Here is a 25126-nt window from a genome sequence, read left to right as displayed (position 1 = left end):
TGATGAAAAAAGATGCGATAGGAATGAAATAAACGTCAACGATATTTTTCATATAATAGCATTCAATATTATGCAAAAAAATGAGGATCTTGAGTATGCATTTGTTGAAGAATGTAGACATAGAAATGATTAGCTTATGTGGAAAGACGTAATCAATATGGAATTGAATTCATTTAGAATATGTGAAGTTTTTGAACTTGTAGTCCGTACACTAAAAAGTGTAAAACCAATAAGATATAAATAGGTATTCATGTAAAAACAAAATGACAAAAATGAGTTTATGAGATAAAAAAAAGACTTGTCGCACAAGGTTTTATCCAAAGATTTGGTATTAATTATGAAGAGACATATTCTCTTGTGGTGGATGCAATTATATTTTTTTTATTTAATTAGTCTAGCAATACATGAAAAGATTGAAATGCGTCTAATGAATGTAGCTACTACCTATTTATATGGTACACTTGATATCGAATTTTATATAAAAATCCCTAATAGATTTAATTTGCCCAAAGCACACAATTCTCGAAAAATTTATTTGATCAAATTAAATAAATATTTATATAGATTAAAGAAATTTGGACGCATGTGGTATAATCACCTTAGTGAATATTTATTAAAAGAAGGTTATAAAAATGATCTTATATACCCATGTGCTTTATAAGAAGATTTGGACTTGAAATTATCATAATTGTTATTTATGTTGATAACCTAAATATTATTGTAACTCCTGAAGAGTTGTCAAAAATCATGGGTTACTTAAATAAAAAATTTGAGATGAAAGACATTAAAAAAAAAAGTTTTGTTTGGGTCTTCAGATTGAGCACTTGATAAATCAAAATTTTTTTCCATCTATTAAATTATATAGAAAAAAATGCTAAAACAATTCTATATGGCCAAAGCATATCCATTGAGTTCACTAATGGTTATAAGATCACTAAATGTGAAAAAGGACCCTTTTTGAGCTCGTGCGGATGATGAAGAACTTCTTGGTCCTGAAGTACCATATTTTAGTGCAATAAAAGCACCAAGGTATTGATCTTGCTAGTAATACACGACTTGATATATCATGTGCTGTAAATTTATTAGCAAAATATTGTTTTTCACCAACTCGAATACATTAGAATGAAATTAAACATATGCTTTGATATCTCCGAAGAACAATGGACATGGGCTTATATTACTCAAATATATTAAAATAAAATTTGATTGGTTATGCGGATGCAAGATATTTATCCGATACACACAAAGCTCGATTCCGAACAAGTTACTTGTTCACATTTTGGAGGTACGACTATTTCATGGTGTTTATAAAACAAACTATAATTGCTACTTCTTCTAACCATGCAGAAATTTTAACAATTTATGAGGCAAATCGTGAATGTGTCTAGTTAAGATTATAACTCAACATATTTGAGAAACGTGTGACTTATCAACTAAAAAAAAATTTCAATAACGTTATATGAAGATAATACTGTTTGCATAGCCTAGTTAAAAGACGGATACATTAAAGGTGATATAATAAAACATATTTTGTCAAAATTCGTCTTCATTCATGATCTCCAAAAAAAAATTGATATTAGTGTTTAACAAATTCGTTCAAGTAACAATCTAACATATTTATTCACTAAAGCCTTCCTACTGCCAAATTTGAAAAGTTCGTATAAAATATTAGAATGCGTCGTTTTAAAGATCTTAAATAATGAAGTTATTAGAGGAGCAAAATATGTACTGTATTCTTTTCTTTCATTAAGGTTTTTCTCACTGGGTTTTGTTGGTAAGGTTTTTAATGAGGTAGTATTTCAGAAACGTATTCTTGAAAAGAAATATATATTTTTGTCCTTTATTTAAAATTTTCCCTATTAAGTTTTTTCCTAATAAGGTTTTAATAAGGCATATTCTTAATACAATTGACATTTAAGAGGGAGTGTTCTGAATATATATGTGAATATCCATTATGTCACGGTCCAAGAATTCAGAATAGTTCAGATAGCCAAGACAAGCCAAATAGCCAACAGGCTAGACAGAATAATGTAATCTGATTTGAATTTTTAGATTTAATTATCTATATTTAGATTTGAACGTAGACTAGATTGTATTAAGATTAAGATTTAATCTATCCCTATCTAATCACTTAATATTATTTCTATTTTATAAATTCTATCTAAATAAAGGGTTATTGGCTTATGAATATACCTTTCACTTCATTTTTAAATATATACTAAAATAAAATCTTCTTACTCTCTAAATATTTTTTTCTCAAAACTGTTCTTTCACGTTATATTTCATAACAATTATAATATATTTTCATAAGAAAAATTTGTCATATAAAAATATATTCTCCTCCCTTACGAACATTGGTAATTATTCCAAATCATATAAATGGACTTTTAAAAACTGAAATTGAACCAATCCGTTGGACTCTTCAATGTAGAATTGGTAGTTTGTTCTGTCCGAAACGATCAATCAAATCGTTTGTTAGTTTGATTGGTTAAGAACCGATCAGCTTACCAAATGGACCAAGTTTGGCCGGTTTTTCAACCAAATTTGATCATTTAAATTTATGTGTTTAGTTTTTAAACAGTTTTGTCGGTGGCAAAATTCAAGCCTCTATCTCTCCATTTTTTTATTTAAAGCATTAATCACTCAGTAAAATATCATTTTTTTATGTATTATCAAACTAAAATTTCAAACCATAAATATGGTCTTAAATTGAGTCGATTAGTTGCATTGGCCAAATCGATTGAACCGACAGCAATGGAATTTCTCATTGATCATACCTCTGTTTATCTTTTTATTCTCGTGGTTAATTTATTATAAACTTTTTAAAATATATTAACAATTAGTAATTATATTATGAAATAAAAACAATAAAAGAAAATGGAAAAATAATATGGGTCAAGCCAGGTTCATCCCGACATGGCACAAAAGGATTGTGGTCCATGGGCCGAGCAACGCCCAAGTCCTTATAGGAGGTCTAGCCCAACCCATTTGACAACTCTAACGTGGATTAACTTTTCCTCCTGCCTTGGAATGCAACAGCTGTAAACTTCAATGAAATCAAGAGATGCGGAGATGAGGAGAAGTTGTTCCCTAACCATTCCTTGAAGTGTTAGAAAGCTTTGATAAAGTGGTTTACAAATCAATTCTACAGAGTAATTTGATCTAAGAAAACCGATATGTATACATTTTGAATTACATAGAAATGCCATATGCCATTTGTAGGAAAAGCTAAGAAAATCAAGCTACGGTTAGGGCACATTTCGCTCATGCCAAGCAAGTGGTTATACGACTATTTCATGGATCAATAAAATATATATGTGGAACTAGCTAGTCATGCGATCAATTATTTCCTTTTCTCATACAACGACAAAAGCTTCTCGTTCAAAACCACTCCTTCCAAATTATACGTCCTTTCCACCTGCATTACCAACAAGGAACTAATAAATTAACGACAATTTTAAAGCTCATGTACCACTTCTACGGGCATTTGCTACACCAAGGTCCCTTGTTCTCCATTAATATCTTTCATAATTACTTTTTAATTATTTATGATTATTTTTAACATAAAAAATGAATTTAATTTTATCAACACATGAAATATTATAAAAATATCAAAATTAAATTTGGATATGACATTCAATATATTACCCTCACGTTTTCATTGTTGGCTTTTTGTACTTGGTTGTGAACGCCATCAAGTTTTTATTTTTCAAAATTATAAATTATTTGATCAAATAATTTTCAATTTATTGTAAATTATAAACTTTTTTTAATAAAAAAGTTTAGAACAAAGAAAGAAAAAATAATCAAAGTATAACAATTATTAACATTTATCAAATAGTTTTGATTTGATTTTTATTATGTCTTATTATTATTATTTAACAAAAAATAAAAAAGAAAACTTTTATATTAAATTCTTTTTAAAAAAATTCTCTTAACACTTTGATTAAATTTAAATTCATCTTAAAATTTTAAATAAATTTCCCACTTGCAATTTCTCCTTTCCTTCTCTTTCCTTCCTTTCCTTTCTTTCCCTAGACAAAGAAAAACAAAGTGCCGCATGGCACAAAATTGGCACCTCAATTGATGAGGTAGCCTTCAATCAAGAGTTATCCTTGCATGGAAACAACTTTAATAGCATGTTATTGAGTGCTGCTAAATGCACTAGGCTTTACTGTTTTAAGGTTCCAAATTTTTGGAGTTTCATCAAGGGGTTTACTTTCATGTATTAGTAAGCCATTTCTTAGCTACCTTATTCAATAAATACCTTTTCTCTGCCTTTAGAAGAGCCTACAAATTAAGAAAACAAGCAAATGGACATATAAGATTTGAAAAGCACACCTGAAAATGTAAGTTGTAAAACACTCTTCCTCCAAAAGACTCAAAGCAAGAAGCCTCCGTCAGAAATAGACCATCCTCTTCTAAATTAAACAACACGTGAGACAATGGGGTCTCAAAGGCCCGAAATGTTGAAATCTGAACCACAACCTCTCTTTCGCTTACCCGACTTACTGAAATAGCGAACGAAGAGCTGCCTTTCCTTTTGTTTTCTTGATCACAACTAAACTCTTCTTGCCTTGACAGAATTTCTTCTTTCTTTTGAACCAGTCTCTCCACATGCGCTTGTAGCTCTGGTATATATTTCAAAACTCGTGAAATTGTCGCTGGAATGCTTAACCTCTTCTGAAACGAAAATTAATAATCCAAAGGCCAAAGCATCAGAATTACAACCTTCCAGCAATACTTTTGTAGAGACAGTTTGATTGGCCAAGATGAAATTAAATTATTCGTACCGTTTGCTCAGAGAGTGGAAGCAGTGAACGAAGAGAGGTGTACAAGCTGTTTATCTTCTTCCGTCGATCACGCTCCCTGGCGTTGTGGTTAAGCTTCTTGAGGACGATGGGGTTATTACCACTATCTCCCGAGCATGATGGAGAGCGATCAAGTTGGATTGGAGGCAGTGTTGAGGTGAAACGAAGCAAGTCCTCAAAGATTTCGGTGTAGCTGATCTGTTCGATGTGGTTGATGGGAGAATCCAAGGGCCACTCACACACTGGAAAGGGCGTTAATGCACACATGCTTGTCTATTTTTTGGTATTGAAAACTTTGCTAATTAGGACCAATTTGGGGTTTGAGGGTCGTGAATTGAGGAGATGTTTTTATATATATGAATCGAGGGTATATTCGATGCGTTCCTACTGTGATGAGTAATTAATTAATTCTTGACAAGTGACACCTTACCTTCCCTCCTATATATCCAAACCTACTTTATCAAAAGAAGACTACACGACGTATATATATCCTCAATAGTTGGTTTCATTTTTTAAATGCAATAACTTACGGATTCCAACTTTCTAGAATAAGAAAATTATGATTCTTACCCATTACAACATGGATTCAATTTTAATTAACTTTATTTTTCTTCATCCACGTTTAAGAGAGGTGGAAACGTATGAGTTGCACACTGGGTGAATGCCGTCCACGAGGCTGAGGTAGGCTTGTCAATTAGTTGCGCATGCATAAACTGCGAGGTCGCGTGCCTAGAAGCCGCACATATGAAGCCTTCCTCGAGTTCGGGATGGGGACGTTAATTAGTTTTTTTTTATTGATTTTATCGTCTCCTTTTAGATTAATTGGTTCCTTGTTTTTTTTCTTTAATATACGTGAGATATTAGATTACACTATCAAACATGGTTACCTCAGCCTCATAAATTTTATTCCATTTATTTCAAGATTTAAACTTAAAAATTTTAAGATGAAGTTTTAAACTCTATAATTGAGATATTTCCTTGAGGCGACCTTTGCGACGTTTTAATATTATAGTTTTATTTTAATAAAATATATTTCATAAAAAAGCACAAAAGAAGTGGAAATTAAGCTTCTTCTTCAATCCAACTTGAAAGTTAACTAAGGTTTTGGGAATCATGTAAAAAAGAAGTTGTAAATATATTTGATTTGTAGTTTTTTTTTTTTTTAGAAATTGTGACTCAAATCTCAAATAAAATAGATAGATATTTTGACTAGCTAGAGATTGCTTGATAATCAAGTTAATTTGGACAACTTTTAATGAGATTGACATGCTCAAATGAAAGATTGGGGACATCATCTTTGTACACACACCTAGGGAGGTGGACTGGCTTGTGGATTCATTGCTCAATATTAGGGTTGAGATGGCTAAAATGTTCTGTGCACGGTGGTGACTTAGTTGTTTTCATGTGTAAGTTGTAAAAGTGAATCTTAAACTTAAGATCATCAAATTTTTTTATGTAGGGTTGTTATACTTCGATATTACCTTTGGTAGTCCTAGCCAATAATGTACAACATGTTATACATTGGGTATAGCATAAACCACATGAAGATAAATGAATGATCTATACAAGATACATTATTGGAAGTGATTTAAAGGAGATATCTCACTACTTCTTGGCATGTTTTAACTCAATGAAATCTTTAGCCAAAGTAGAATGAAGATTCGAAAAATAAGTTTTTCAAACTTCATTAAGGATTTAAGGATAAGTTTCAAGAACTAAAATGATAATGACAATAAAGTAGGCATTACATCAGGCCTTATGTCTTGGATGATAAAAGATTGAATTACACTAGAAGACTGATCACTGAAAGGTTAAGTCAAATCTTTTTTGACCTTGTTATAGTATTTGGGTAGTCATGACACATTGCTACATGTTAATTTTGACTTATAAATATGAGCTAATCAATTAAGAAATTGATGATGAATGTAAATTGTTAAATTCATCTAATCTTTATTGGCTTAGAATTATAGTTCACATTTATTACCAACTTATTAAAAACCTAATAGGTAACACACATATAAAGATTACAAGTAAGAATGTAAATTGGACATTAAGTTAGACTTAAGTGAATAAAAGTATTGACTATAAAGACTTAATTGAAAGGGTTCAATTTTGTCAAGGCAATTTTACAAATCCTACTAGGGTTAAGATTAGTGTGTTCGCCTATAAATAAGAGGTTTATGCTACAAACAAGTGGTAGTTGTGAATCACTTGAGAAAGCCAAAACTTTGAGAGAAGGAGGAAAGAAATCGACAAAGCACCTTAGCCCTTGAAATCAGCAAACTAGTTATCCCTTAACCCTGTCTATTGACTTGGCTTTCTTTCCTTGGAAACAACGCCTTATCGTCCGCCTCTCCCTTGTTGGTTGCTTCTTGATTCAGTTAGGAAGTGAAGAGCACTGGGTGCCTCATCCTAGCTAGCACTAGGCTTAACAGTGTAAGCAAACCCCAATCACTCGAAGTGTTGTTCTACTTGAAGTCTATATAGATCACCATTAGATGTTTGTTACTTTCACACCTTAAGGTTTGCAACAACTTAAGCTATGTGGGAATAAGATCCCAATTGCTCACTTGTGTTTCTAGGTTTTGACACCTAAAACACCAAGGTGTAACGACCTTCTACTCATTAACTAGCATTAATCTATTATAAACAACCAAAGATGATTTTGCTTGATGGAAAAGCTTTAAATTTTCACTGCATTTACAAATTGTTTTGCATTGCTTTTCCCCAACAATAATCACTTTAGCCCAATCTTTGTATATTATTATTTTTAATTATTTCTCCATTTATTTGACATTTTTGAGATCTGTAAAAATATTATGAAATTAAAGAATAACAGAATAATAAAATAAAAAATTATTTTAGGTGAATAAATTGGGCAAAAAAAAAAGTGACGGTTATTCAAAATTCCTAAAAGTGAATTTCAAGGAAATGCTATACGTGACAATTTTTTCTAAATTTTCCTAACTGAAAATGGTATGGTCTCTTGTCAAAAGTGTTGGGGGAATCCTCATAATCATTTTCACATGTAAGATTATTACTAAATAATTATAATAACATGTATGGATAAAAATATGGTAAATGATATTGTGAATAACTCTCAAGTTACATCACGATGTATATTGCTTGCATCATATATATTTCATTTCAACTATGCAAGTAAGTGAAAATCTAACCGATGATGGAATTTCAAGGAAGTTGTGAGTGAAATTTTTATGAAAATTCCTAAGTGAAGAAAATTTCTAAAGTTCTTTCAAATTGGATAATTTAGAAAATTTTCAACATCAAGAATTTTTTCAAAAGAAATTTGTATGAAAATTAAATAAAATAATGCTTAAAAAGATTAGGATAATAAAAATAAAAAAGGTAGGCATAATAAAATAATAATTAAAAACATGATAAATGAATGAAAAAAGAAAAAAAATAAGGAAAAGGCATAAAAAAAAAAGAAAAAACGGGAACTAACAAAAAGACGCAAGAAGGAATAAAAGGTTAAATCTAAACCCCACTTTATAAAACAATAGATGAATTTATGACAGAGCCTCTTCATAGAAATAAGTGATTTTCTTGTAGATTCTTGAAGTGAGGAAATTTTCCTTAGCTATCGTCAAAATTGTTGGGAAAACTTAACAAAAGCTTTCAATATTTAAATTAACAAAAATGAAGAAAAGAAAGACATTAAATGGTAATTAAGGGTAGTAAAAGTAAATAAGAAATTAATGACTATTTGTCAAGGCTAAAATAGAATAGCAGATAATTTATTTGGTATGTTCTTTGAACAGGCATTGTTGGGATGCTAATATCTTCTCTACACGTAATCGTCTCAAATCTAATTTTGTTTCACAGACTAGAATCTATCTTTATTAATGAACCTAAGTTAAGTTTAAAATTTCTATATTTTTTTGAATTAATGCTTTCTGTGCTTTTACCTTTCAAAAAAGAAAACATTTAGGATTTCTATTACAAATGGTAAATTTAACTAAGTGACCAATCACACCTAGATAAAAAAAATTGATGACAACTTCTTTTTATGTCGAGAAGTCGTGTTCTTGGACTTGCACGTTGCAACAACTTGATGACTCCACAAGAGACTTTTAAGAGTCAAGCAATTAATTAATCATGTTTTACCTTAAGACTTGCCAATAAATTTATTTTTATTCCTTTTTCTTATTGATATTTTGATTTTTTTTATTGCGTTTATCTTATTGTTCTTAAAAAATATTTGGGATTTAGGATGAAGGTTAACAAGGTGAGTGGTCAAAATTATGTATGCTACTTCACACACATTTAACACCTTCATTTTCTTGCTTGAACTCTATACTTGGGCTATGTCCCTTGTTGGAGGGTGTAAAATACCTAAGCTCTTGTCAAGCGGTAACCTTCATGCGAGCTAGCGAAACACTTCTCAAATTGAATCTTTTTTGCTTGTTGACAATGTTAGTATGCCAAACCAATTGGATTGGTTGTATAGAGATACTTATTGTATTAAGCATTTATTATTTATAAAATGACACTCCATTTCTTAAATCCTTATATATTTTGATTTAATGGAAATAAAGCCCATGGAGAATCTTATTGCATCAAAACATTATTCCTAAATAGTTCCTAGTCAAAAGTTTTATCAAGAAATAGGAATATTGATAAGACATTGAGATAGACACATGGTTATGTACCTCACTTATCAAGTGGTTAATCAATCTCAATTATTGAAGTATAGGGATACTTGGAGTAACATGTGGGTTGATAACTCTATTACATAGAGTTATTTTGTCATATTTTGGATACTAAATTCGCTAAGTTCTTGAGATTTATGTTTAGAATTAGGTGTTTTTAATTACTTTTCTTAATTAGCTTAAATCATGTTGAGTTATTTTCATTTAATTTATTTCAGTTTAATTTTACATTAAATTGTTTTTAGTTTAGTTATTAATGATTTAGTCTACTACTTTTGAACATTCTTGAATGAAAAGACCTCAATCGATGATGAAGCGTGCAAGTATGGCTAGTGCTTCTTGTACATGTTGCAGTTTTTTAAGCATAACTCTCATTCCAAAAGTCCAATTGATGTGATTCTTAAGCCATTGGAAAGTTAAGGGACGAAGATACAATTTTCATGTTTACCACTTTGCTCAATTGAGTTCATATCAAGGAGAAAATCACATCAAAAGAGGATAGATTGAAGCAAAATTTGCACAAGGCAGCACAAGAGAGTCAAGTCTGCGGCCATGAGGAAGCTAGGGCCACGGTTCTGTGATTTGAAGGGCACCATACATTGACCAGAGAAGCCAGTGCCACAATGTTGTGAAGTCCATACTAAGACCCTTGAGTAAGGCATCGTGGCTCTAGCCCGATAACTTAACATTCAATTTTTTGATTTTTATAAAATTATGGTTTCAAGGGTTATTAAAGAGGGCTTTTGAGAGAAACTTAAGAAGACATTTAGAGAGGGTTTTGTAGAGAAAAAAGAGCCATCAAGCGAGAAAGAAAGCAAGGAAAATCAAGGATGATTCATGAATCTAGATTTGACATAGTTTCTCTCTTTTCTTTTGTTTTTCTTATATTTTTTTTGACTTGTATTGATGGTTAATTTTCTTTGGATGATGTTTTTAGTAGTAATTATAAACTAATTTACTTCATCTAGGAATTCAATTGAACTCAACATGTAGTGTGAATTCTTTATCTTTCTTTTACTTATGATAAGTGGAATATGAGTTGTTTATTCCAATTCTATTTTTAATGCTTTTAATTGTTTGATCACCAATTAGATTGATCTAGAAACCTAAATACAACTTGATGAAAGGAGTTTGGAGTAGGCCATGAATGGAATAGCATATGTTGAAATTCATTTACTTGATTAGGTGATTTAATTTCAACATAGGATAGACATATACCTATATGTCATATGTGGCGAAGGTTAAAGTATGAACTTAATGAATCTTTCTTCAATTAAATTTACATAGACCCATAGTAAATTAATTAGGAGAGATCTTTTTATAAGAATCTTGACAGAAACTTATAAATAAATTACGACTCTAGGTTAGCAATTTAATCTATTAAGTAAGTATATATATATATAGAGAGAGAGAGAGAAAGACAAAATTCATGTGAAATGTTTAGGGATATTGTAATCCTAGGTTTGTTAATTAATTGGTTTTCTAGTTAAAATTGCTTTCAGTTCTTAGTGTTAGTTTTATTAGTGTAATTCTGCTTTTAATTAATCATTTAGTTTCAATTGTTTGAATAAGATTGAGTTTTGTTAATTTTAGTACTTAGCAAAAGTTAGTACAATTCGTTGTGGGATTCAACATTCTACTTATTATTATATTATTTGTTACGATACGTGCATTTGCGTAATAAAATAGACAACATGGGTGCATACTCGCTATAAGAACAAGTTCACTAAACATGACCCTTCATGAGAATTCCATTTGGTATATCACTCAAGTGTCTATGGAACAAATTCTCATGTCTCAATTGTGTAAGTGATCTTTATAATTGAGATAATGTGATTACCTTATATGAGGAGTGCTGTACTTTGATGCTATCTAAAGTGGCCTTAGTCGAGGATGCTCATAAAGGGATACATATTGGGTATAGCATGAGATATATGAAGGTAAGTCAATAATCAATAAAAAATTCATCATCTTAAGTGAATATAAAGGGAATATCTTATAGGTCCTTGATAAGAAATAACCCATGGAAGCCCTAAGCTTAGGAAATTAGAGATGCTAGCAGTCTCAAGATGATTTTAATTATTAGGATCATGTACTAAAATGGAAAAGACAAATTTATAGTAGACACTACAATCTACACAATGTTTTAAGTCTTGCTAGGATATTAAATTATATAAGGGATATTAATTACACTACAAGACTATGCATTGAAAGGTTGAGTCAAACCACTATGACTTTTCTTAACATTATGGTAGTTATGATACATTGATAAATGCCAATCTTGACTTATAAATATGGAATAATTAATTGGGAGTTGATGTTGAATGTAAAAGAGTTTGATTCATCTAGTCCAAACTTGACTAAAATTATAGTTAATATTTATTGCCAAACTATTAAAAATCTAATAGGTCACACACATTAAGAATGTCAATTGGGTTAATTAAGTTAGACTTAATTAAAAGAAGTCAAGAAATTTAGGGACTTAATTCAATGGTTTAGTTAGTCCAAAGGCAACTACGTAATTAAGCATAATGGTTTTGCATAATCTTACAAGGATGAAGATTAATTAATTTCTTATAAATATGATACTTATGCTTCACTTTGAAAGATGAACTAATGCTTCTAAATTGTTGAAAAAATATCCATAAAAACTTGAGAGGCTTGTAAGAGAAAAATTGGAAAGAGTTCCAAACCCTTAGAATTAGCCTAGATACCCTGTAGCCCTATGAAGCTGTTAATCATCACTCACAATCATTCGACCATTGTTTTCTTCCCAATCCTGAGTGAGACTCATGCTAATTCATCCACTGATTGAGCTTTAGAAAATGATTGTTTCAAACCCATTGGATTGATCAAGGAGAAGAAACCATGTGGATCGCACATTGCCCTTAAACTTAGTTCGTTTTACTTGTTGATTAGTGTACCTTGATGTTTTTGGTTGTGGTTTCACATAGCACCTGAAGTTATTTTTTTCCCATATAAAATCTTGTGTTTTAGTTCTATTCTTAAAGAGATAACAATGTTAAAGTTTCAATTAGTTTTTGTAAATACACAATATTAACTTTTTTTTTATATATAATTGAGGGAGGGGGGATTAGAACCCTACTCTTTAGGCAAAGGGATTATGCACCAACTAATGAGTCAAATGCTCGGGTGCATAGACAATATTAACTTTTGTTTTAACTATTTTATATTTTATTTGTTTAATTAAAAAAATATTTCAACTTTTGGATTTCTTTCCTACTTTTTTCTCACTTTCTCACTGTCCAAACAGAAGTGTTTTCTTCTTTGAATTCCAAATAGGTTCAAACGATTCAACCCTTGTCTTTGTTTTCAAATTCTCCTTTCTCATTGTTTCTATTCATTTAATTCATTTTTATAAAATATAATTTCTTTGAATATTGAATTTGAATAAATAAAATAACCTTCTATTATTACTTTAAATAAGAGAATTTTGATTGATAGGTTCACTTTAGAATTATATTGATTTTATTTTTGTTTGGATCATTATTAGTATTGAGTTATTAGGGTTTGTATCCAAAATTTGCCAAAGAAGATCCAGATGCACATACTCTCTTTTAAAAGGCCTTAATGGATCCTGCTCGAATAATTTGTTTTTGTTTTTTTTTTTTCAGTTTTTGCAAAAATAATCTTGTACAATTATATAGTAACTTATAAATTTATGTAAGTGTTGGCAAAAAAATTCTTCCCAAGAAACCATTTCTTCTTTTTATACGATGTTATTCTTAAACCGTGTAAGCAGAAGTCACATATATCAAGCACTAGAATTATAACTCTAGTCCGAAACATGGTTGTTGCACTTTTGAAAGAAACAAACAATTATCAATCTAATTGTACAAGCAGTTACCCTATCCTTGGGTTTCATTGAACTTTTATCCAATTGTGTAGGTGAATATAGTGGTCTAGATGTATGGACTGAAGGATCAAAATCAACACTACCTTTTGAATTCTCGTTGTAAAAAGCAGCTGATCTCTTGAACTGGAACTCATCCATGGGCTGCTTTTGGATTCTCTGCAAGGCATGATTGCCTGCTCTTTGGCTTGCCTCAGTAGACTCAGTCAAGTTCATGTAGATTGGTCTACTATTGCCATTCTCCTCTGTTCTATCTAAAGCCAAGATAAGTGTTTCCAGAAATTGGTGTGGTAGAAGTGTATATTGAATATGAAGCAGAGCTCTCATCAAATCGAAATTTAGAGCTTGAAGACTAGCAAAAACCTAGCCCAATATGAGGAGGCTTTGTAGAAATCCTGGCAGTGATATTGTTCTTTCTAACTTTCCTAGATCATGGTTTAGAAGATTTTGTACTCTTTCCCATGAGGGACCTTGAACAACTTTTTGATGGTGGAGTGGCTTCTGAAGGGTTAGCTTGTGATTGTTCTATCAATCTAGTCTCACATGGTCGGGCTGCCATCCAACGTTCTAGCCAACTCCATCCCCAACTATTCTTATCAAACTCTTGATTTTTTAGATATGGAACTAAATTATTTGTTCGAGGCTTTGATCTCCATTGGTGAAATATTTTTTTAATTAAATAAATAAATATATAAAAAAACTAAAACAAAGATTATTACTATCTATTTACAAAAAACTAACTGAAATTTTAACACCGTTACTCTTTTGAGAATAGAGGTAAAATATAAGATTTAATATAAAAAAAACCTCATGGAGGTTAATGAAGATAAAAATCGTAATTGTGAGACCCTGTCAAACTCGATTAAAAGACGGTATTGTATCGAGTGGTACAACTAAGTTAAATCGAGCCTTGAACTAGTTCAAATAGAAATTCTAAGAGGAATTTGAAAATTTTGAAACCCACAAAATGGCTTAGAATAGTGATTCAGAGTTCAAGGTCCAGTTTAGAGTCCATCAGGAAAATTGACCGATTAGGGATAAAACGGTCATTTTACCATTTGATGATTAAATGGAGATTTCTAGCCAAGATTTGATCACATTTGACCAAGAATAATTTTATGAGATATAATTATGATTATTGGAGTATAAAATGATGTTTAGCAGTGAAAAATTATGATTCTCGGTATTTTTGGAGCACAAGGGTAAAATGGTAATTTTGCCACTAGAGGACTAAACGGGAATTTTTATAAAAAAATTTTTGCCCCATTTGGTTAACATTGATCAATATTAGTGTTATTTGAGGTTGAAAAGTAGAAATAATGTGATTCCGGTACATTTCGTAGTGTAGGGGTAAAATTGTAATTTTTCCTCCCCGGGGGTAAATCGATAAATTTTTCACCCCAGCACTTGTCAAGACCAAGGGATTTTAATTGTGGTGGGATTGGATAAGTACCAGAATATTTTGTGGTGGAAAATTAAGAAGAAAAAGTCAAAAAAGTTAAAAATTTTGGCCAATAAGCATGTGACACGTGGCATGCTTGATTATTTTATTATTTTCTATAGAAATCAGCCCATTAAATCCCCAATTCTCTCACCATATTCTGCCTAGGCTACCAGCAACAAGAACAAAGGAAGAACAAAGGGAAAAACAAGAAAACCTAGGTGAAAATTCAAAGAAAAAGTGAAGAAATCAAGGAAACAAGGTAGGTAAGTTAAAATTTCTTTAATTCTCCTTGATACCTAGCTTACCCATGCTTTTGTTCTTGATTTCCATGGTTGAATATTGAGTTATCATGATGAATTCAATTCTGAAAAATGGGTATGGAAGAGGAATTGTTGTTGGAATAATTTGATTTTAGACTATGTTAGTGTTTAGGGATAGTTAAGCATGGTTATGAACAAAAACACAAAAGAAATATTCAATTTCTCTAGGGTTCCTTGTTGGTCGAACCATGAGGGCTGAATATCAATGGGGGATTGTTTTTATTTCAAGGAAAATGGCTTGGAAAATGATGAATTAAGGTGAAACGGTTATGTAGAAAAATTTTCGGTGTTAGTGCACCAAATGACCGAATTTTTCTATTAGGAACTATGAGGGTTCTAATGCTGAATTTGGCTTTATTTAAATGGTATGTGGTAAATTAAGGTATTAGAGGAGAAATGGATTAATTTGGAGTGAAATTGGACGCATTGGCCAATTTATCGGATGAAAAATCGACTTAAGCCAATATCGGGTCTAGATGGCTACCCGTGTATTTTTTATTTCATATCATATATAGATCGAGCCTGAAATAGCTTATGACTGTTCAACACAATTTAATTAGAATATGTGTCATGGATTATGGCTAGGTGGTGAGCCATTGGATACGGATAAAGGACTGTACCCGTAGACTGAAAATAGGAGTATTTCTACTCCTAATACCGATGAGTGGACTTGTATTTCAAACTTGTTTTGGGGAATATGAAAGATTCTATCCAACTTGTCTTAGAAAATGTACCTTGGGAACAAGCTTTTAGTAAAATGATTTTATATTGTGAAAATGTGTTATACAATGGTTTATGTGTTATCACAATATGATAAAATGCATGATATGCATTGGATGCTTCTTTGCATGTTGATTTGGACCCGGCTATGTGCGAGTGGGAGTGCACATAAGCCGTTGCTGACCCGGCTATGTGCGAGTAGGAGTGCACATAAGCCGTTGCTGACCCGGCTATGTGCGAGTGGGAGTGCACATAAGCCGTTGCTGACCCGGCTATGTGCGAGTGGGAATGCACATAAGCCGTTGCTGACTCGACTATGTGTGAGTGGGAGTGCACATAAGTCGTTGCTGACCCGGCTATATGCGCATAAGCCGTTGCTGACCCGGCTATATGCACATAAGCCGTTGCATATGAGATGATGATGATGGGATGATGTGCATGATGATGATGATGGGATGGTGTGCATGTTGATGATGGGTATATGGTTGTAAATGCAAATATGTAAGCATTTGTTTTGTTGAAATTTGGAAGTTTACATGTGTTACATGTTGCTATTGTTACTTTAGCAGGATGACTTGTTTTAAGGGAAAAAGGAGACTTTTTTCTTGATGTTCTGGTTCTCGCTGCAGCGAGAATGAAGTTCACTACAGCGAGAAACTTTCTATCCATTTTGCTAATTTGTGGGTTTTTGCCATATTTTTCATTTCTTTGGTACCATAGTTGAGCATAGATTTTTGTAAAGTGATTTACTCATGTGGGGTTTACATGAGGGGTTTAAAGGAGCTAAAACAATTGTATGGTTTTAAGAAAATGAATGCATCATGATTTCAATAAACATTCCTTATGGTATGCTTGTTTCCTTCTTGTTCACTCACTGAGTATTGTACTCACGTTTTATAAAAAAATTCATGTTTTCAGATCAGGTGACTGTCGGACCTTAGATCGAAGAGTCCCTGTAGTGCATCTCCTAGGTATGTGTCTGGCCTTCGATAGTAATCCCTCTTATTGTAAATGTCTCCGCTGGAAGTCATGGGTCCTTTTGTATTGTGAATACAATCTAACAATGTGAATGTGTGTATGCAATGTAAATTGCTAAATACATGACTGGTATAGTGCATGTATATTATTATCGATAATGCCATTGTGTTTTAGCTATGTTCACACCCGAGAAAAGGTGTGTGTGTGTATGCATGATATGATAAATTTGTTAAGCAAAGGTAAATGGATAAGCTTGCTTGGGCTTAGTGAGCTATGCTCATTGAGCTCATGCGCCGGTCATGGCCAGGGAAATTGGGTCGTGACAGCAATCTTTTATCCTTTCCTATATCTCCTTAATTTTCTCCTTTATCTTCTCAATTGATATGTACATATCTTGATATGATAGGAAATCCTTTAAAAGTTGGCCAATCCCTTTAGAAATGGTTAGACGATCTCAGCCAACTCTTGTATCTCAACCCAACTCTTGTATAAATACATGTATTAACTAATAAATGAAAATAACGAAGAGTTATTTTACTCTTTATAGTATCAGAGCACGGTACATAAAATTTTTAAGTCATGGTAGAGAATGAAGCCAATCAAGTTCATATGGCCTTGGTATCATCTGCAAATGCATCACACAACATTGCAATTGATACCAAGTCCCTATACTTTTTGCATTCATTAGATCATCCTGGCTTAACTTTTGTTACACACCCTTTTAATGAGAATAGTGAAAATTATTTTACCTGGAGGCGTAGCTTTCTAAATTCATTACGATCCAAGAATAAAGCAGGATTCATAGATGGGACCATAGTCAAACTGGATGTCAACTCCTAGGATTATGACCCATGGATTCAATGCGATGCTATTGTGCTTTCCTGGTTAACAAATGTGCTTGCAAAGGAGATCCAAAGCAGGACAACTCATGCGAATACAACTTATAAGGTTTGGGCAAATCTACAGGAGAGGTTCACACAAGGAATAGCTCCATGTATTTACGAGTTGAGGTGTGCAATTGCACTATTGCAACAAGAGAAGTCATCAATTTCGTCTTATTACAATAAGCTCAAAATTGTTTAGGGTGAATTACAAGCTTCTAATTGTATACCTGTATGTACATGTGGTTGCACGTGTAGAGTTAAGAAGAAAATGGAGAACATATGAGAGCAAGAGAAAGTGTTTGATTTTCTTATGGGATTAGATGACACTTGCAGCACCGTGAGGTCTTAGATACTTATCATTGATCCATTGCCTAATTTGTGGAAAGTGTATTCCATAACAGTGTAAGAGGAAAAGCAAAAACAAGTAGCTGCAGGTCGAGTCCCAACTGTTGAAGATGCTGTGTTTCTAGTAGGACAGGTGACCAGAGATCAAGCAATGACATCAAGGCATGCTGCTGCAAGCAACAAAAGAAGCTAGAATCGACGTCTTGAGGAGAAAACAGAACCAGTGCATTGCACTCACTGTGGAAAGTCAAGGCATACAGAAGAGCAATGTTTTGAAATTATCGGTTAACTAGAAAATTGGAATCGTCAGTCATCTAATCAGAGTCGAAGCCTAGGAGGGAGATGCATGATTGGTTCAAATCAGAGCAACAGCAATTTGGTTCTTGCAGCCACAATTGGTGACACAGGATTGTCGACCCCAAGTCAAGGAATAAAGGCACAACAGCAGCAAATTCTTCAAGTGCTTGCTGTGTTGGGTGTGGGCAATGCACCAAGCCTTCAATCGGCATCACAAGTAGGAGGAACGATAGCCAATACCACCAATCAAAATGCGGGTAAGAAAAAGAGACACAATGACCCATGGGTCATAGACAGTGGGGTCACAGACCACATTTCAAAGGATTTGGGCCCTCTCACTAATGTCAAGCATAAGCTTAATTTTCCTCCAATCTAAATACCTAATGGAGAAATGGTCTCGTACAAGCCTTAGGCTATTTTAATTTAAATAAGCAATTGGTCTTGGACCAAGTCCTTGGCATCCCAAATTTTAATTTTAATTTGTTATCTGTTAGCAAATTAACCAAGGATTTGAATTGTGTGCTCATGTTTTGGCCTACATTTTGTGTTATACAGGACTTACCTTCAAGGAGGCCGATTGGAGTGGGTAGGGTGCGTGATGGACTCTACTACTTGGAACCAAGAAGAAAGGGCAAGGCACTAATGGCAAGCAATATGAGGCATATAGAGATGTGGCATCGGAGATTGGGGCATTTGCCAATGAATCATTTATCTTTTGTTGGGGATTTATCTGTTAATGTTAGGGAAAGTAAATTTTGTGATGCTTGTTGGAGAGCACAACAACATCATTTGCCTTTTTTTGCCAGTACTCATGAATCTAGTCGAATTTTTGAACTTATTCATTGTGATATTTGGGGAGATTATAAAACTCCGTCATTATTTGGGCCTTTTTATTTTCTAACCATTGTTGATGATTATAGTCGGGCCACCTAGGTATATTTGATGAAGTATAAGTCAGAAACACGTGATTACTTATTGCATTTTGACCAATGGGTACAAACTCAATTTGATACACATGTGAAAATTGTGTGTTCTGACAATGGGATGGAATTCAAACATAGTGATTTACTTACCTACTACAATGAGAATGGAATTAAGTGCCAAACAAGCCACACAAACACACCACAACAAAATGGGAGATTAGAGAGAAAGCATAGACATTTGTTAGAAGTTGCACGAGCTCTACACTTTCAAGCATATCTACCTATAAAATTTTAGGGTGAATGTGTCCTAACAGTCACATACTTAATCAACAGGATGCCACTATCAATTTTGAATAACAAAACCCCGTATGAAATCTTGTTTGGAAGATCACCAACTTACCAACATCTTCGGACGTTTGGATGCTTGTGTTATGGACTCATCACCAATAAGTCACGCATCAAATTTGCACCTCACTCCAAACCAGGTATTTTCTTAGGCTATCCCCACAGACAAAAAGGGTATCGAATATTCGACATTGAAGATAAGAAAATTTGTACTTCACGTGATGTGCAATTTTTTTAGAATATTTTCCCCAGTGCACTGATCGAAGGAAGCAATGAAATTGATAGGTCTCCAACGACATGCATACCAGCATCTTGGATTACAATAAATCATAACAGCCAGGTTCACGTTTCTGATGAATCATTCGTGGGTCCATATCTGAGCCCATTTGATAAATTAGCACAAGGATCGAGTATGATCGAGTCACACAGAGACAGTGGGCCTCATGTTGAAACTGAGCCATGCAAGTCATGTGATACAACTAAATTTGGCAAATTAAATGATACAAACAGGCTAGACGAGATTAGGCCACATCATTCCTTAAGTAATGAAGGGTGTACCATTGATGCAAATGCGTCACTTGGGTAGCAAATAGAGCATAAGATGGACAATGGAAGAATTTTGCTACAAACTGTCTCTCAATCTAACCAACAGACCGTAATGAATGTTAAGATTAAACCAGGTACTGCTCCTAGTACTACTGTGACAATAAATTATTCAGTGGTGACAGGAAAGAAAGCTTGTCAAATTCCTCGAAAACTGGCAGACTATGATTTTGCCTTGCCTCCCTCTCTCACATCGTCCTCTTCAACGTATAGTCCCAAACCTAAGGCCAACTCTACAGTATATCCTCTTTCACAATTCATCTCTTATTCTCGATTTTCACGTGATCCCAATGCTTTTTTGGCAACCATCCTTTCAACCAATGAGCCAACTAATTTCCATCAGGCAATAAAACATGCTCATTGGCAGGACACTATGGCAAAAGAAATGTCAGCCTTAGAAGAAAATAAAACATGGGTTTTGAGTAAGTTACCACCTGGAAAATGAGTAGTTGATTCTAAATGGGTGTACAAAATTAAGTACAACCCAGATAGAAGTGTGGAACGATATAAGGCTTGTCTAGTTGCTAAAAGCTACACTCAGATAGAAGGGGTGGACTTTCATGAAACTTTCGCACCAGTGGCCAAATTGGTGACTGTCAGATGCTTGTTTGTGGTAACTTCAATATAGAATTGGGAATTACATCAACTAGATGTCAACAATTCATTTCTCCATGGAGACCTAAATGAGGAAGTTTATATGAAGATTCCACAAGGATTTACATGAAAGGGGGAGCAACGTGTCTATAAATTGTAGAAATCTCTATATGGACTTAAACAAGCCTCGAGAAATTGGTATAAAAAATTCACTACAGCCTTGTTAGCCATTAGATTTTGTCAATTCGGTGCAAATCATTCACTTTTCTTATTTCATCAAGGGATAGACTTTATTACTATTTTGATATATGTAGATGATGTGACAGTCACAAGAAATGATCCAGAACGTATTGTCAAACTAAAGCGTTATTTGGACAAGAAGTTTCACATCAAAGATCTTGGAAAATTGAAATATTTTCTAGGCATAGAAGTTGCTCATTCCCTTTCTGGCATTGTTTTGAGCCAGCAAAGTACATATTGGATATTTTGTCCGAAGGTGGTTTAATGGGCAGCAAGCCTTCACCTTTTCCAATAGACCAACAACACAAGCTTGCATATGATACTGGGCCTCTCTGTTCTAACCCTGGGCTTTATCGACGACTTGTTGGACGCTTGTTTTATCTCACCATCACAAAGCCAGATATTAGTTATGTTGTGCACTTATTAAGTCAATTTATGCACAATCCTTAGCAACCACACTCAAATGCAGTTTTTTGTGTGCTTCGATATCTTAAGAATGCTCTAGGTCAAGGACTCTTGTTACCTTTCGATAGTTCATTTTCTCTTCGGGCATATTGTGATGCAGATTAAGTAGGATGCCTTACCACCTGTCGATTTACCATTGACTACACTGTATTTCTTGGGTCATCACCAATCTCATGGTGATCCAAGAAACAAACAGTTGTTTCACGCTCATCTGCAAAAGCAGAGTATAGAGCAATGGCCACTACTTCTAGCGAAATTATTTGGTAAATATGGTTACTGCGAGACCTACAAGTGCCTTGTTCTAATTCAGTACCACTTATTTGTGATAATCAAGCTGCCATCCACATAACAGCGAATCTAGTGTTCCATGAATGCATGAAACACATAGAAATTGATTGTCACATTGTTCGCCAGCATATTCAATCTCAAACATTGATTCCTTGATCTATAACTTCAAATTTTCAATTAGCAGATATATTTACTAAGGCACTTGGGCGAGATCGTTTTCATGAGTTACTTAGCAAGTTGGGTGTTTCAACTCTTCATACTCCAACTTGAGGGGGAGTAATGAAGATAACAATCTCAATCCTTTATCCTTTCCTATATCTCCTTAATCTTCTCCTTTGTCTTCTCAGTTGATATGTACATATCTTGATATGATAGGACATCATTTAGAAAAAGGTTAGCCAATCCCTTTAGAAATGGTTAGCCGATCTCAACTAACTCTTGTATCTTAACCCAACTCTTGTACAAGTACACGTATTAACTAATAAATGAAAAGAATGAAGAGTTATTTTACTCTTTAGAGGTTATGTGCAAAAAAATTATACCACAAGTGCATCCCAAGTATTTTGGTCATTGGTTGGTACATGATCTTCATGCATAAAAAGTAGAGTTCGAATTTCCCTTTCCCCAATTAAAAGAAAAATTATATCACAAGAGATGTATGTGGAGTTTACCCTAATATTTATATATTATCACTTAATAATATTGTGCTATTTCATAAATATGCAAAAAGACAAATTAAAAAAATCTTTTGAAATAAATATTTTTTAAAATTATGATTTTTAACTTTTAAAATTTGTTATTTTTTAAAATTTATTTATTAACGAGTTGATAACATTTGATTGATTGGTAGTATGTAGAATCTATACACTAATGATGTTTCAAATGTAAACTTATAAACAAAATACAGGATATGTGAGATCATCTCATCTTACTTGTCTAATTAGATATAAACATTACAATTTAAATTCAAACGTCACAACAGAAAATCATCTTATGATTGTTCTAGATTTTCTGACTTATTTATCTCCTCTGGTTTGCTTGATTTCTTGTCATCTGATGTGGTTGATTGCCTTATCTCTTCTACAATAACATCTCTCTTGGTTTCCCTGTGTGTTCTATTTTTTGGATTCTGTCCTGGGGGACTGCTTCCCTGTGTGTTCCTTTATCTTGGTTTTTGTACAGTTAGTGTGATGATTTGTTCAAGATGGGTTTTTTGTGTTATGCTGGTGATGGGGTTCTGCTGTGTTGATGACTTTTTCTGGAGTATAGCGTCTGTCCAAGATTGCTGTGCGCCGGGTCGACTCTTTGTCTTTCATTATTCTGTGAGATTATTTGGTTGGGGACTTCCATATGTCTGCTATGGTTTGGGGCAATGGATTGTGGGTTCAGTGTAGAGAACTGATTTGAATTTTTTTGGTGTTCATCTCTGGATATGGCGAATGTTACAGGTGCTGTTTTTTCTGACTGTTTCTTGTGGTTATTCATGGCCTGAGATCGAAGGGGTGATTTTGTTCACTTGAGCTGAAATCATAGTGGAAGTCAAGCTTGCTGCGGTTTAAGGATGAGGCTCACATCATGTTTTTCTGGACGTTGTCAAGAGCCTCTCTCTTCTCTTTTCTTTTATTGAACGGGAATATTGGGACTGTATACTTGTACTGACTAAGCATACCTACCAATATACTTGTTGTATGGCCTGGCCTCTGGCCTGGTTACTGTAAAGGGGAAAGTTAATTCCCAGCTCTTAATGAATTTCTTTCTTACTTTTCAAAAAAAAAATAACATCTCTCTTTAATTCCGCGATCCACTCCTGCCTAAAAGAAGGCGATAACTTTTCTAACTTATAACAACACTTTCTTTCTTTTTTTTTTTGGATCAAAGGGAATTTTAAGGGTGGATAACCCCTGGTTGGAACTAGAGACATTTATCAATATGCATTACTGATACATACAGAAATAAATAAAAAGTTCACGTGCATGCTAATTTGAAAGACATGGTAGCTTATTATAAAAGAAAATACCTAAAATTTCAGACCAGAAGCACCAAAATTTTCTTCTATGACCTTCGATAACCTCTCAACCATCAATGGTGAGAGATAATTCACCCAGTCTCCCACCTCTCCTTTCCTAAACAGGTGTTTGTTTTCAAAGTTCTTAATAGCTTTTCCAGAATTGTTCACCTCCAAATCTTTCAGATTATCAAAGCTACAGAGTTTTGCTATCTCCTCTATCACGCCTTCTTTTTCCTCTGCAACAGAAAAAGGGAGCCCCAAGAACTTTGCCAGTACCATCAAGTGTGAGATGATATCCTTTTTCATGTCATCATACTTGAGAAACAACACATTCTTTGGCCTTTCCAAGCTCTGCTTCCAGTACCCCAACATATGCTCCCAAAAGGGGCCAAAACCAACCACTCCATTACAGTACATATCAAATGCTTCCTCTAGAGGAAGGGGGGGTAAGGAATCCGACCTCACTTTGTTAATGAAGTGCCAGGAGGATATGAAAGTGTCAAAAGGGTTTCGGCAGAGGTAAACAATCAGGCAATCGGAATTATTCTTGATAGAGTTTTGCAAGGATGCAAACGGAACATGGGTCGCGAATAGCCTTGGATTGGGTAGATCGGAGAGGTCTGGGATTTCGTTGTCTGCATAAAGCTTGTATTCCAGGAAGGGAACTAAATCATGAGGATTGGATGTAAGCAATGGATGGCAATTAGAAATTCCGAAACGTTGGCGATTCATGGTGGCAAAAACCAAGGCTTTTATCCAAGTGGTGCCCGATTTCGGAATTGTTGCAAGAATTACATCAGTAGCTCTAGCTTGGAAGTGCTTCTGGAAAGAGATTATGGCTTGGATCTCCTTTGGTTGGCACCAGAAGCCTTGAAATTTGTAGAGATAAGGAGTTCGCCACCCTTTCTCTTTGGGGAGAGAAAGAACCAACTCCTCGCACTCCTTGTCCATCTTTTCTTGTTGATCCTCTTCTGCAACATTTGTCGATGGGGTTTTCTTGAAATGAGGAATGCCCATGGAGCTAATTGTGTAGGCAGAGATTGGCATTCTTTCTTTCTTTCTACTTCTTGCTTTGAAGAGTGTAGTTTTGGGTTGTGAAACAACTGAGTAACGCTCCCTTATATATTCAATGATCAGTTGCATGCAAAGCTCTGTTGTCTATTGTGCAGAACTTTTATCACATGTATAGCCGTTCTATCTTTTCTCACGTTTCTTTTTGCAAGTTTGTCGACCTATTTCTTATTTCAGGAAGGTGACATTTGCATACGTTGGGCTGACAGGTACAGTAGCGTTACTTATTTGTCTTTGTAGCAC

General features: G+C 33.7%; 2 protein-coding genes and 1 pseudogene across 3 annotated transcripts; all 3 read right to left on the bottom strand.

Annotated features, from left to right (window-relative positions):
- LOC18598752 (transcription factor ORG2) lies at positions 3074-5257 on the bottom strand. Of its 2 annotated transcripts, none has more exons than XM_007028415.2 (3): positions 4794-5257; positions 4342-4680; positions 3074-3418 (listed from the first exon to the last, which is right to left on the bottom strand). In XM_007028415.2, exons 1-3 carry the CDS (start codon positions 5076-5078, stop codon positions 3344-3346), a joined length of 699 nt encoding a protein of 232 aa, XP_007028477.1. In that variant the 5' UTR covers positions 5079-5257; the 3' UTR covers positions 3074-3343. The 2 variants fall into 2 exon arrangements, with proteins under 2 accessions (XP_007028477.1, XP_007028476.1); XM_007028414.2 differs by having other exon boundaries at positions 4342-4683; positions 4794-5256.
- LOC108661965 lies at positions 13281-14010 on the bottom strand (annotated as a pseudogene).
- On the bottom strand, positions 23758-24914 carry LOC18598754 (cytosolic sulfotransferase 15). Its single transcript, XM_007028417.2, has one exon. The coding sequence runs from the start codon at positions 24857-24859 to the stop codon at positions 23822-23824; it is 1038 nt and encodes a 345-aa protein (XP_007028479.2). The 5' UTR covers positions 24860-24914; the 3' UTR covers positions 23758-23821.

The sequence above is a fragment of the Theobroma cacao genome, chromosome 5, assembly GCF_000208745.1.
Source record: "Theobroma cacao cultivar B97-61/B2 chromosome 5, Criollo_cocoa_genome_V2, whole genome shotgun sequence".
NCBI lineage: Eukaryota > Viridiplantae > Streptophyta > Magnoliopsida > Malvales > Malvaceae > Theobroma > Theobroma cacao.
This window is presented reverse-complemented; position numbering and strand designations above follow the sequence as displayed.

Bases quoted from the DNA above. Each gene is read 5' to 3' on its own strand.
- LOC18598752 (XM_007028414.2), bottom strand. From the start codon at position 5,078: ATGTGTGCATTAACGCCCTTTCCAGTGTGTGAGTGGCCCTTGGATTCT. The intron at 4,684-4,793 runs GTACGAATAATT...TTTTCGTTTCAG, and splicing joins TTCCACTCTCTGAGCAAACG to AAGAGGTTAAGCATTCCAGC. The intron at 3,419-4,341 runs GTGTGCTTTTCA...TTGGTAATGCAG, and splicing joins TTTACAACTTACATTTTCAG to GTGGAAAGGACGTATAATTT.
- LOC18598754 (XM_007028417.2), bottom strand. From the start codon at position 24,859: ATGCCAATCTCTGCCTACACAATTAGCTCCATGGGCATTCCTCATTTC.